General features: G+C 35.0%; 1 protein-coding gene across 4 annotated transcripts in view; it reads right to left on the reverse strand.

Moving 5' to 3' along the window:
* Positions 1 to 13,193, reverse strand: part of DCUN1D5 (defective in cullin neddylation 1 domain containing 5) — a 28,863-nt gene extending 15,670 nt beyond the window's left edge. The window contains exons 1-4 of one of the 4 annotated variants that reach the window (XM_024768915.1): positions 12,759 to 13,193; positions 10,652 to 10,743; positions 5,475 to 5,545; positions 4,972 to 5,063 (exon numbers count right to left, since the gene is read on the reverse strand). In XM_024768915.1, the coding sequence (XP_024624683.1) occupies positions 4,972 to 5,063; positions 5,475 to 5,545; positions 10,652 to 10,743; positions 12,759 to 12,844 (341 nt within the window). In that variant the 5' untranslated portion in view covers positions 12,845 to 13,193. Of the gene's footprint in view, positions 1 to 4,971; positions 5,064 to 5,474; positions 5,546 to 10,651; positions 10,744 to 12,758 lie in introns of those variants that run through there. The other 3 variants (XM_024768916.1, XM_024768918.1, XM_024768917.1) reach the window with 3 other exon arrangements.
* Between the last annotated feature and the right edge of the window lie 1,720 nt (positions 13,194 to 14,913).

Raw genomic sequence — 14,913 nt, forward strand, 5'->3', positions numbered from 1 at the left:
CTGAGGCAAATGGCTGAAAAATCATCTTCACATTGGTGGCTCTCTCCAAACTATTTCTTATCATTATAATCGCTTATCTACATCTTTCAGTTGAGAAATAATTTAATAGAACTAACAATTAATGTTTTCTTCTTGGAGAAGAGTGAAAAAAATAAGAGCACGAACTTCCATATCTATTACCAACATCATAAAGAACGTGACCAGACCCAGCAAAACCAGTAATCATGCCCAAGCAGTTAAACACGATTCTTATAGTTAATCTAGCCCCAAAATAGACTCACAAGAGTTAATAATGTTGACACCTCCTAACTTGGCAAGTTTAGAAAGACTATTTCCCCTGAACTAAAAAGAAATGCATACTTAACTAGTGTAGCATGGAAAGTAAGAATAGCACTTTTTAAAATAACAATCAAATAAAACCACACAGATTTTAGGGAACACTGGCACAATATGACAGCAATCTCCAAGGTCACTGCTGTTAGAATCAGTGAAATGGGTTTAAATTTCAACATAAAGGCTTAGGAATTAATTTCTTGAGTATTGTTAAACATCTGATTAGCAAGAGAGGCTTCTGAATTTCTGCTTCACTTAAGACCTTTAAAATGAGAAAAAATTTTCATTTATATATTAGATCTAAGTGAGGTTATCTTCCTTAATCATTAAGTCAATAAGAATGCCATGACACACTGATGTATAACAGGAAGAATTTTATTCACCAAGTTATGGATTTAGAACTTTCTCTGACGAGATTGGGCGCATTGAGAGTGGTATGGCCATAGACTAGAACTTTCTCTGAATCAGGTGTATCAATCCGAACAATACAATTAATCCATCATCTCTGGGGGGTATTTGGAAATGTGGAGCGGGGGCATTTTGAAATTGTTTTGGTGACTCTGGGGGAGAGCAAAGGGGAAGAATGCCAATGGCAATTAGTACTTGGGCCCAAAATGCTAAGTGACTGATAGTCATACACCACAGACACCAGAGCATCCAATCTATTCAACTCTTCCACTCCCACCAAAAAAATTGTATAAATGTTCCCCATTCCTCTCTCCTAAAGAAAGTGAAGCCAGTTAAGCCTATAATCTTCAAAGTACAATGCTCAGTATGGAGACCAGAAGGTGTACAACTTGTAGTCTACTGGCAGACAGCTTAGTTACTACCATTCTTGTCAGATGCTATCCTTTTGGCTCTTTTTTTCATTATCATAATCAAGTATACTCTTGTCAAAGATATATGCCCACAATTTTCTCTAACAGCATGGTAGATGCTCCAACAACAAACTTTAAGCTAGTAGATATGAGAAAAGTTATCTGCTCCAGTAAGGTATGCCAGAATAAAATTTTCAAGTATCCTTGGAATCTTGCCTCTACAGATGTGCATCTTAATGGGGATAAGGTCCACAGTTTTCCTAAGGTTCTCAAAAGAGTCTATGACCTAAAAAAAAAAAACCTCCTCTATTGAAAACTATCCCCCAAATCTTTGATGATTCCTATGCTCAAAAATCTCTGATGGCTTCTCAAGCTAAAACATATGGTTTGAACTCTCTCAACATATTAGTCAAAGCCCTGCATAATGTAGCCATTATCCCAACTATCTGGAGTTTAAAACTACTGTCAATTTTCTTTATGTACCTTTTGATTCTAGCAAACTAGACATATGTTTTCTTTTCTCAAGGTTCTGCTCACAATTTCTTCTTGAAACAACATTTTCCTATACCCTCAACCATCAAAATACTAATCATTCTTCAAGGTCCAGTTCAAATGCCACACCTACAGTAAAGACTTTCCCGTCTACTCAGCTGGAATTAACCTCTTTAGCAGCTGTGCTTTCATAGTATTTGGTACTTTTACTCTAGTACTTGTCCCATCCCACCTGGATTTGTGGTTACAGTATGCCTATGGTTACACTATGGCTGCAGTAATGCCTTTCCCGCCCTAATGAAATGTAACTAAGGGACAGAGCTGTGTCCCATGCCTCATTGTGATCATCAGTAAGTGGCACAGTACTTTAGATAAAATAGGTGTTTAAATATCTCCTAAATTAAATCTGACTTGAAGGGAAATTTGACTATTATTAAACAATGATGAAAACGAAATAGAGCAAAGTATCTGGAAAGGATACGGCAATTACATCCCCGAAACTTAAAAAAATGGCCATTCTAGTCCAATTATATACAAATTCATACCCATAAATTCTTTCACACAAAAGAGAAGGACAATTCAGTTGTGGAAAGTCTGTATGAATAACAGCTTTAAAATAAATAAATGTAAAAAAAAAAAGTCTTCTGAAAACTGTTAAGCATTATACAGTTACAGATTATAATTAACCATGATTATGACAGTCCCCTATTCTTGACCATAATATACATTTTAACTACCAGACTGTTTCTATTCTTTAGCAGAGCTCTACTTAAAGTTTTCTACATGTTAAAATTCATTAATTTGAAATAATTGATAACTACATTAAGATGATTTAGGAACCATCAAATAACTATATCCAGATTAAATTAAATCCTAAAAATATGAAAAACCTATAAAAGGAATCAAGTCTGTGAAATTTTACATTTTATAATGATTATATAAAACCAAGTATACTAGACAACTATACATTTTTAAAAAAACAAGTTTTATAGATTCTTTTGTCTCTATTGGTTTACATTTTAAACTATTTTATTCCTAGCAAGTTCTTTACAAGAAGATTCAGGGAGTAATAAGATTAAGCCAATTAAGAAAGATACTCTGTACTTCAACAAAGCAATCTAGATCATTGGGGGTAAAAAATAAATAACATTTTCCCAGTCAAGAGTGCTTGCCTAATTTTAGTAGCTTTAAAGATCTACACTATAGAGTTCTAAGCAGATGGGCAGGGGATAATAAATGAATGAAACAGAAACCTCTGGGTCAATTTTAAGTCCTAAATATTACTTTTATTTTGTAAAGCCTGTGAACTTCCTATTGGAAAGATACGCTAATAAACAACATGTTCATGGGTTCATCAATTTCCCTAGCATATACCCAAGGCTATATGCTAATTATTCACAAATAAATACTAGAAACACTTTGTGTTTACATATTTCTATTATACAGAGGCTCTTTATATTATATCAAATAATTCAAAAACATAAATAATTGGAAACTTTTGGTTTAAAAATACACAAACAATTGTTAGCTGAGATATTTTAAAAAGCAATAGACAAAAAAAAGCAGTAGGAATAGTACATAAAGCAGTTGTAATGCCAAATAAAATGTCTTACAATTGACAAGCCATGCCAACAACTGATATAAATTTTAATAAAACAGACTGAGCTACACGAAATTAGTTTATATTCTTTGCATAATCTTATATATTTTGTCTTTCTCTATAAAGCTAATTAAATGGTGAGAAACAGCCCAAAGAATTTCAGAATCAACATTTTAATTTGGCATGTTATGACACCTAGATGAATGGCAGTCTTGGTTATAAATACTATGATTTTAAAAGTTAATAATGGCCGTCTATTTTATAAAGAATGTAACAAAGGAATATACATAAAGGGATGATGCAATAGGAAGTACAGTATGGTAGACTGGTATTCAGGAAATTTAAATTCTACGTCCTAGCTCTGCCACTAAGAACTATGTAAACTCTGGCAAAATTTTCTTCACCTCTCTGAGTCTCAGACTCCTCATCTCACTTATAAGTAATAAAAGTGAGAGGGTTGATTTTATGTTCTATTCTAGGAACTATGATTTGGTTCATATGAGCAAAGATTTTTACATTAAACAAATATATATACATATGTGTATGTGTATACATACACACACATATATATTTATATATATACACAGACACACACATACACACACACACAAAATATCTAAATGTTAATGCTGGTTAAAAAGGAGAATTACAAAACATTAGACACTGAAAATCCAAATATAAATATTTAAGTTTCATATGAACAAATACACTTAAAAAAAATAACCAAGTATTTTGAAATTTAAGGATAGGCAAACAAGGAGTAAAGAACAGTTAAGTGTGTTAATAAAAGCATAATCACAACAGGAAATCACATGGCTAATTAACCTCCAGTTTGGGGCTCAAAAATATTATAAATTTATGCTTGCTCTAACTATTTTAGAATGTTGACTATTAATAACTTCCTGCATGAACATCAGGAACATGACATAATATAAAATTAATACACAATTACTAACTGACTCTGAAACTAAGCACACTTTACTCTGAAAAGCCAAAATCAAATTATTTTTATAAAGAAGCAATTTTATAACTTATAAAAGTGTCCCAAGGCAGCATCCTAAACTGAAAGTATACAACTATAAAACGGCTAACGGTTGCACAGGAGCCAAACAATATTTCTACTTTTGTATTCATGAGATTCATTTGGCAAAAAAGAAATAATAAAAGTATCATGTAACTCTCTTCAAATTTTTTTTTAATTTTTTTGCATTGAAGTAGAGTTGATTTACAATGTTGTGCCAATCTCTGCTGTACAGCAAAGTGACTCAGTTGTACACATACAGACATTCTTTTTTTTATATATCAAATTTCTTTTTTAAGTCAAGTATAAAACTGAAGAGAGAGGAGGCCCCAGAGCTTAGGACTGCCCAAGAACAAACTCCTCATGTAGTAGAATTCTACATTCTGAGAAGGAAATCCCTTATCACTCAAACATCCCGTGAGTAAATAACTTTGATCATGAATCTCTAATTCACCCATCAAGAGAGTCAATGAGTTTTAATAGAACTGTTCTTAGGTTCTTTCTTAGGGAATATGAAAACTGGAGTAACAGTTCATTTTGCCAAAGACCATAATATAAATTTTGTCAATCCTAAACTGATTGTTCTAGATCAAACCAATTTGATTAATTTAAGGTGAAACCTTACTCCCAAAAAACTACGAAGCACAAAATATCAATTAAGATCTTCAAATAGGCCATCAAATTTGTTTTTTAAAAAAATTTCTTACTGTAATGAAGTCATCCCCTTTAACCATTCTTCCTTGGTAAAAAATCCCATGCTTTCAGCCTCCAATTTCCACGCTAAAACTAACATAATAATCTGGAAAGAACAGAACATAAAGGATAGGGGAAAAGTCAGCATAGAGATAATCATGTCTATATTTATCATGGAGAGCATTTTTATACAACTATTTCCATCCTTTAACTATTAAAGAGTACAATCTCTGGAATTATTAACTGTAAAGAAATTTAGATGGGCCAATTTCTTAAAAGCAAAAAGTTCTAACAATTTCTGAAGGTAGAATCTCTCTTACTCTATTACAAATGACATTTGTATCAAGAAAGAGAACACGTGCCCAATTTAAATACATTTAAAAAAACCTAAATAAAAATCTACAATATTCATGAAGAAACAAAATCTTCTGATAAGATTAAAGTGTTCCAATTTTTAGAAATTTATGAACATGCTATACCCCACTTGTATTCCATTTTACTTAGAAATAAAACATACATTTTCAGGTTCAACACCAATGTCTTCACAAAATTTTTCCATTCCTTCTGGCCCTACAACTTCATCAGGACCTTCAAAGACAAAAATAATTTATATATTTTATTGTTATAATTTAATATCAACATAAAACATAAGTCACTGTGTTAAAGGCATCTATGAATACACCATAACATTTTTTGTGAATAACTGAATTTGAATTTTGACATACCTTTGATGAAGTATAAATACTTGTCACCAGATTAAAAATTTTTTAATTTTGAAATACTCTTTGAAAACCACATTATAAAATATAATTAAGGAAACAGAAAACAAAGCAACGTTAATATCAATCGCTAGCTTGTACAATAACTTGAACCTATCCATTAAAAATACATTTACTGAGAACCTCCTCTGAAGAAAATTTTTCACAATGCATTAACAAAGAAGCACAAGAAGGTCTGAGCTTCTTATTCCACTAGACTGTGCCAGTACCAACCCACAATTCAAGACAGTAAACAGAGGAGAGTATCTGTTTCTTACTAAAACAGAAGGTCATTCATTAACCTTCTGAAATATACCCAAATAAAATTTACTAGTTTTAAGATATATTATGAAAATAATGATGTAAGGAAATTACAACATTCAGATTCCAGAATGAGATATTTTCCTTGGTCCTAAAACAGACAGTAAAGCATAAGCATTATGTCATCTTAATGTAGAAATAAATGCTTAATCCCTCAATTAGCTATGTCTATCATTAGTCCAAAAATTAAGGACATTTTTCTTATATTTTTCTCCTTAGTAACAGTAAATATAAGTCAGTACACCAATTCTCATATTTTTTACGTTATCAGATTCCCATATAGTAATTACATCATTGCTAGGTCTTTTTCTTGACTTGATAAAACAAATTTGTGACAACATGAATGGACCTTGAGGGCATTTTGCTAAGTGAAACAAGTCAGACAGAGAAAGGCAAACACCATATGAGCTCACTTGTATAAGCAATCTACCAACCCCCTTCCTATACCCCAAACTCAAATACAGAGAACAGACTGGTGGTTGCCAGAGGCAGGAGTGGGCAAAATGGGTGAAGGTGGTCAAAAGGTACAAACTTCCAAACTTAGTAAGTCCTGGGGATGTAACATAGAGCAGAATGACTATAGTTAATAATACGGTTTTGCGTATTTGAAAGTAGCTAAGAGAGTGAATCATAAAACTCTCATCACAAGAAAACAAAATTTGTGACTATGTGCAGTGACAGGTGGTGATCATTTTGCGATATATACATATATCATTATGTTGTACACCTGAAGTATAATGAGGAAGGTAAAACAAATTTTAAAATATAAAATATGATAGAAATATTTACCACACCTGGTTTTTGAAAGAAAATACAATCTTCAAATATTATTGTTAAAGTAGCTAAGAGAAACTTGTTTTCCTTTCTTAAGGACTGAAAATACTCCAGATTTGTAAGTCATAGACTAGACCAAGGCTGCTCAGGTGGCATTTTATATCACCACCATTAGTTCACAAGCACAACATGTAGCCAATGTCCTATGGTTTTTCTTCATAGAAGAATGTGACCATCCAATATGTGACCAGTTAAACTCTTACTATCTCAGATAAGGTCCAGGCTGCTAAGATGATGTTCACAACATGGTCTGAAACCAAAACCTTTTCAAAAATTTTCTGGTTTAAATAAGCATTGCACTTATTTATGCAGTGAGGTGTTAAAAGGTGAAGGGGTGGTAATTGCAGGAAACTTTCACTTCCTATATATTTGGAGGGGTTTTTTATGAGAATGTGTTAATTATGTAATTTTAAAAGGACACATATACAATTAAGGTGTTAAAAAATACTGAATATGAATCTTTATATGTGGTTTGGATGAAAGTAAAAATCAGATAAAAAATTTAATGGAAGAAAAGTTTTTTTCTTAAGGCATGATGGAAATATATTCTACACTTTTCTAATGCAACAAGAAAGCAGACTTGCCCTCAAAGCTGCCATCATTAGTAGTTAGAAGAGAAAGTCATGTCAAGAAATATCAGTTACTGTCATAAAATATAGCCTCCCTAGAAAATGGGAGATTAGTGATTAAAATTTGATAAGAATCAAGTTAAATTATGTTATATGGAGATATATAAGATAGATATAAGACCCTTTTGTAAATGACAAGTGACTTTCACAAAGCAATGCAAATAATGATAGCAACAATCTAAATCTAAAACAAGGTCTATACTAATGTTCTTTTCCCCAGATTGCATAACATCAATTATACTTCTTGAAACAAATACTTCAATAAAACTACTCCCAGGGTAAAACCTCTGGAGTGGAATTTAACTGACTTTTTCAGGCACAAAATAGGCTTCCACTCAACTTAAGAATCTATGAAAATGATTTAGTTCACTCTACCAGCTGGTTACTTATTAGGATTATGCATTCTATCCCACCTTTTTTCTGATTCTTTATAAGACCTTAAAAGTGCCTTTTCACCTTCTATGCTTTTGTTCAGTAACAGGCCCAATGTATTACTGAATCCTTGCTGATGTAAATAGCACTCAAGATGAGAGGTGTTATGAAAGGGCAAAACCATCAGGCTTATCACACATGACCTATAATATATAAATAAGATTTGTGGTAAAACATTTTTAAAACTTAAAAAAAAATCAATTTTCTGATGTTTTAATAACCATAAGGAAATGTTCCCAGGTATACCTCCAGGGTCTAAAACAATGCCGGCCATAGAAGATGCTCAGGAGAAAAAAAAAAAAAAATCTGTTCAATGAAATGACACAGTACCTTCAACATAAACTACCTAGGAACTATACTGTTAATTTTGGAACCGTATTGTGAAAATATACAACCAGTAAATCTGATGCTGCAATACTATTACTCTTTTAATAATAGCTGACATTTATTGGGTTCTGACTATGTTTAACCAGGTACAGTGATAAGTGCTTTCTTAACATGTATCATCTCAGTAGGCACAATTATTGTCTCCATTTTAAAAAGGGACATCCCAGTTACTGTTTATTTGGCAAACAACTGGCACCTCCTTATCAATTAGATCTCTGACCAAAGTAATCTCTAGAGAGACCTTCCTTATTCACCTTATTTGAAAGTCCATCCCAACTTTCTACTTTCTATCCCTGAATCATACCATATTTATTACTTTTATAATCCCCCACAATCTGTAATTATCTTACCTACTTAACTTATTTACTGTCTGTCTTCCCTGCTGGAAGGCAAGTCCCCCAAGAGCAGGGATCTTGTCTAATTTGTTTACCACTATATTCCCAGCACTTAGCACAGTGCCTGACCTACAAGTGCTCAATAAATATGCATCATTCAGTGAAGGACAGAAGATAAGTTAACCTAAAGTACACTTACTAATATTTTCTTTGTAAAAGAAAAACTAGCTGCCATGTACATATTTTAAAACAAGACAGTAGTAGTTAAAGAATAGGCTCTATGGTCAGAATGACCTGAGTTTGAATCCAGGTTCTTGTCACTGTATGATCTTGGGCAAATCACTTAATCTAAGCCTCAGTTTTCTCGTCTAGAAAATAAGGATAACACCACCTACTTAACAGAATGGTCATAGGAGAATTATATAATTAGCACAATTTCTGTAATAATTTATTTTGCAAAATAATTGTAAGCAATTATTTTGCTGGCCATTAAAAAATGCTTGTATAGGAAATAAATGTTTAAATCAAATCTTATGCTACCCAGGAAAGTCCCTACGAGAAGTAAAACAAGCAAGCATGAAAGAAAAAAAAAATTGACTAATTTTATGGTATCTAGTACCCTTTATAGGCAAAATAAGATGACTGACCTTTTGATTCTGTATCATTATCATACATACCAGTAAAACTGGCATTTTGAATACTGGGTCAACATTTTAAATGGAGGTCAAAAGAAAATGAATTCCCTCTATTTAATTTGGGTTAGTGGTTGTCTTGGGATGCCAGTAATAGCAGTTTTTCTGGTCTAGAAAGAATCTGTTCTGTTACTAAACAATTTTTAAATTATACTTTTGGGATCACTCAGTGGATCCCAACAGTGAAGTTACTGTCCTCCAAAATGGTCTTATTTTCCATAGTTAGCCTAAACCTTAACCTTAAGTTCGAAGTACTCTTGAGACCTTAACTTGATTAGCAATAAATACAAGACAATGACTGCACATACACTTTTATTCTAAACAAACACTCTGAGAATGATAGTGATAAAAGGGGAAAAACAAAACAAAACAAAAAACCCAACCAGGGAGGCAGGTAAAAGAAATGAAACAAAGAGGAGGAAAGAAAAAAAAAAAAAACTTTAAAATCAATAATTCCAAAAGAACTAAATCATTCTAAGGGGAAAAAAATTTCTTTTCATACATGCTTATGAAGAAGTTAATAATAAATGGAAAACAAGTGTTCTTTTTCATATATTTGCTTAACTCGTTGGCCTCATCCCAAGCTTTAACTTTTACCTCTGAACTACAGTTTCACCCTAGTCCTAGAGTTTTTCATTCACCACTTACAGGATTTACTGTAGTTTAAATTAGCTTCTTGAAGAAGCTTTCCCTGAAACTTCCAAGGCTGGATTATACATTTCTCCTATGAACTCTCACAGTGCATCTTCCTAATATAGCATATAGTACACTGTACTAATATCAGTCTGTTTATTATTGCATCTCCAGTAGAAATGAATGGCTAAATAAATAGCAATTATATTAAAGGGTAAATCTGTCATGTAATGATATACCTGAGTTTTAAATCTTTTACTATGTCTCCCAAGAGTTTCAGAAAATGTCAGTTTATGGTTCAGAAAAATTTCAAAAGAAAACTGAAAAGAAAAACAAATATAAAATGTTTTATTACATACTTTGTGTTTTCCAGAATACCAACTCTACTGTAGCCAATGGATGTAAACCAATAAGTGAATCTGTTTACAAATTTTACTAACAGTAAATGAGTTTCACTCCTCCCATTAAACATATACTGAATTATATATTTAAAGAAATATCAGCCTTAAAGGGCAACAAATTCTTAGCCTAACCATAATCCTCTGTTTTGACCCTGATCTCAGCACAAAGGACTAACACATAGCAGGCCTGCAATAAATAATTTGTTAAATGAATAAACCAAAAGAACGTTTTAAAGCATGTGACTGTTATCTTCTTATATTAATTTCATTACCTGCATACTCATAAAACCAAGCCAGGCACTTCTTGCTTGAAAAATGTTCCTCTCCACTTATTAGTCTAGCAGGGGGTTGGGATCTGCAATAGCTTAGAAAACACACAAATGCCTAAGAATTTTAACAAGTCTCAACTTTTAGTGAAAAGCTAAGTTCAATATGAACTACTTCAATTCAAACCAAAGTATTTTTTTTTACAGTTGGTGTTATAGGGAAAAATTGGAATTGTTAAATACTTGCAATTTGAAACAGTAATCTATATATAAAAATTTCTGTCTAACAAAACCCAAATGCTACTTTGCTCACTATCAAATTCCAAAAATATCACTAAAATTATTTCCCCCAGATTTCAAAAGACCACACAGAAGTTCAACCTGATGGTCTCAATCCAGGACTGGTAGTTGGGTATAAATCTTTACAGTGATTCTTCTGCTGATTTGTATGGAAATTACATATGTGTATAATTTGAAAACAAATCTTACAAAGTATATTTTGATACTCAGTGAATCAATATTTCAGAATAATATTATATATTAAGAGTTGTTTATTTATCATCTACCAAGCTTAAATCAATATTTTAAAGACAAAAGATAATATAGGAGTTAAGACTATAATTAGATTCCACAGATTAAAAAGAAAAAAAAAAACCCTAACAGATAATACCAGTTCAAATAATTGGGCCAAAGCCTTGAGGATTTAATGAACAGAGAACCTTTTCTCAAGGTTCCACACTACCACAATGACTTAGGAATGCTATAACTTATGCAACTGAATAATGTAATATAAAATAAGGGTGCCATATTTAAAATTTTAAGTTGATAGAGCAAAGTATCACCTGAGTTCTAATAATACTGACTGCTCAGCAGTTTTAATGTGCTTAATTTAAATAATTTTGATACATTATACAATTAAGATTACTACAAGTTAATGTGACAAAAAACTAATTTGCATGTTTCAAAAAAATATGAGCTAATGGAGTAACTATGTCAAATTCTAGTATGAGTTATCAAGAGGTATAAGAAAACAGCAGTATCTTTCACAGTAATAGTCCAAGAAATACCCTTGGGCTCTTTTGCCAAACACAGTAATGAGGAAAAAAATTCAACCAATTACAAAAAGGATAATGCAGACTAAAGAAGTCACCTACCTCACATTTTAAGCAGACCTCTCTTTAAGGATAGTTCTATCATTATCTCTTCTTTATAATGCTGGTGGCTACTTTAAATGGTGGCATCTGAAGTTGTTACATTAAGTGCCAACCACTAATACAGTCAAGACACCCGAAAAGGGAATTTTAAAAACTCACTTCTCACACCTAAATTGCAATGATTTTTTGCAGCATACAACGTTGCTGTAATGCCTTAATGACACGCTACTAGGGGATCAAAGAGCTATACAACTACAGCTCTGCCTTTTCTTTTTCTCCAAGAGGATACAGAGTACAATAGCTCTCAAATTATTAATATTTATATTGAGAGCTAACAGCATCCTGATGGCTGAAAAACAAAACGCACGGAGGGCCTTTCCAACTCCGCACATAAGGACTTGGCTCAGGTGGAGGCGCTATATACTTCCAGAAAATGGGGCTCCTACTGGGATGGTCCGGGTTAGATCACTCCAAACACTAAATCTGGAGGGCAATTACAGCATAAGGAGCTTTTTTCCTACCATTCCCATGGCAGTTGTCAGATCAAAATTCCTCGTGCTCTATTCCTTTCTTCACACTCTACAAAGAAATTCTAGAAGTGACCCTTGCACGGATCTGTACTCACTTCTAGGTCTGGAAGGAAGGAGGGGGAAGGGATTAAGGGAGTAGGGGGTAACGGGAAAGTGGGCAATTTGCGTACGCATTCCTGTTTCTCCACCCTCCCTGGCACGTAGGCTCAACGTGAGGCGACTCTCCGAGTCCCTTCGCTGGCGCCAGAGCACACAAACCGAACATGAGGTAGAGCCGAGCGCAGACTCGCGCGGTTCCGCGCCTCCCACCTAGGTTTATCAGAGGGAGTTCACCTCTCCCCAGCCCGAGCCCCGGAGACCCGGCCCGCCTCCTTCTTCTCTAGCCCTGCAGCAGAGGAGGTAAGACTGAAGGGTAGGGGAAGGTGGTACCTGGAGATTTTACACTTTTTGAGGCCTCCGTCTTCCGCTACTGCCGCTGCCACCCCAGGAGATTTTCTCTTCTTCTTCACCGGCATCTTCCGCCCTCCCCGGCAGGGCGGGCAGGGGAGCCGGGGAAGGGGCTTGCTGTCAGCTGAAGACTCCTCAGTGCTGGCACCCGGTTCCCAGAGACAGCAGCAAGCGAAGGAGCAGAGTCGCCAGCCCGCCCCAGAGCGGCCCAGCCCGGCCGCTGCTCGCTCCCAGGTCCCCTCCTCGTCCTTCTCTGCTCGAGGCAGCGGGTACTCCTCGCCGGCAGGCACTGCGGCTCGATCACACTGGGAAGAGAACGCGGACAGCGTAGCACCTCCACCAGTAACACACTCGGAAAGCAAGAGGCTCACTCCGACCCGGACGCGAATCGCCCAGGGCCGGAAGTGACGCAAGCGCAGAGACGGACGCTGGGAGGGGCGTGGCTTTGGAGGGTCCCCGCTACCTTCCGCCCAGCTGGGTTACACTGTGTGGACACCGCGGTTGGGGAAATTGGAACGTATTGATCGTTTGACTGCCTTAGGTTGTCCAGTCTATCCAAACCTTTCTCACGAAGCTTCCACCCTGTCCTAATACTGAAAGTCACCCCCCAAAAAGGTCTTATGAAACCACTAATACTCTGCAGTTGGCGTTAAAAATAACCTGGTAAAGTAAGCCAGGTTTCACTTCTGATCTCTTCCGTGCGGTAACCTAACGTTGTTTCCCACCCCTTAAATGCATGTTTCTTTATGGGCCATCGATCAGCCTCCCACCTACCCACCCCCACTTCTCCGTCGTCCCTGACCTCTGCTTATTACTTTTTCTCTTATTAAAACTTAGCTCCACCATTTCTGTTTCACAGAGCTCATCTTTCAGAGACAGTAGGTGATCGCTGACCTAGTAAAGAGGAATTTGAAGGACAATTCTAAGGGATTATGCAGTTCCCTGTTACTTAGCATCAAAAGAATGTTGTTCTAGAATTCTGTAATCCTCCAACCCAATTAAAAGTGCATGAGGCAAAAAAAAAATTTTTTTTTAATAAGATCAATTCTCTAAAAAGAAATAGCATCTGTAAGTAGAGGACAGAGAACTGTTAAAACTCAGTGCAGTCAGCAAAATCTAGACTGTCAGAAGATCTACAAGAAAAATGACCGAGATTCCACAACAAATTATTAGAAAGAGGGAGAGAGAAGGAAATTTTTAGAAGATACTTTAAAAATGGATCAATCACTTTTTGTATGTGGTTCTTTGAATCTTTATTCAAATGGCATAAACAATGTTTTGGCATTTATGGGACAATTGGAAAATTGAACATAAGCTGATATTTGATAAAATTCTAGAACAGTCAAAATTATGTGTATGACAGCTATCAGTGATGCTTGGGGTTTGGGTTGGGGTGGTGATGGAGGGGGAAGACTTGACTGCAAGAGGCACAAGGGAACTTTTTAGATAATAGTAATATTCTATATCTTGATTAAGGTGGTGGTGTATATACTTGTCAAAACTCATTGAACTGTACAACTAAAAATGTATGCCTTTTATTGTATGAATGTCATTCCTCAGTAAGGTTGATTTAAAAGGTGCCTAAAAAATCCCACAAAACAAAACAAAGGACAATAACAAAACCCTATTAGACATAACCAAGCTTATTTCTTCAAGAAGTGAGCTACAAAAGCTAAACATCCCTTTTCCCAAATGGGACAAAGGAAATGGGATAAAGATCTAAAGGAGAGGCACGAAGACCTCAGAGGACAATGTTCAAGGGATATCCTTACAGGGAGCAGAATGAAGGCCTATTTGAAGGATAAGAAACCCTCATAATGCCTGTCTAGCAGGATACCAGCATTGTTACGGACCCGGGATTATTGCACATCTTCTTTTCTTAATAGGAATATTTATTGTGGTTATCGTGTCCCTTCTCCACTGTTGTTTATTGCATGAGAGTGGGGAGCAGATAATTGTCTCTGAGTTCACAGGTGACTGGACCATAAAGAGCCACTTCCAGATGTAAGGAAGAAGACCCCATCACACCTGGAGATTCTGGAGATTCAGCTGAATGCACTGACTGAATAGGAGCCTGCCTGCATCTATAGAATTCTCTGAAAAAAAATACAATTGTGAGTCTATGTATGATATTCAC

The sequence above is a fragment of the Neophocaena asiaeorientalis genome, unplaced genomic scaffold, assembly GCF_003031525.2.
Source record: "Neophocaena asiaeorientalis asiaeorientalis breed wild unplaced genomic scaffold, Neophocaena_asiaeorientalis_V1.1 scaffold151, whole genome shotgun sequence".
Classification (NCBI taxonomy): domain Eukaryota; kingdom Metazoa; phylum Chordata; class Mammalia; order Artiodactyla; family Phocoenidae; genus Neophocaena; species Neophocaena asiaeorientalis.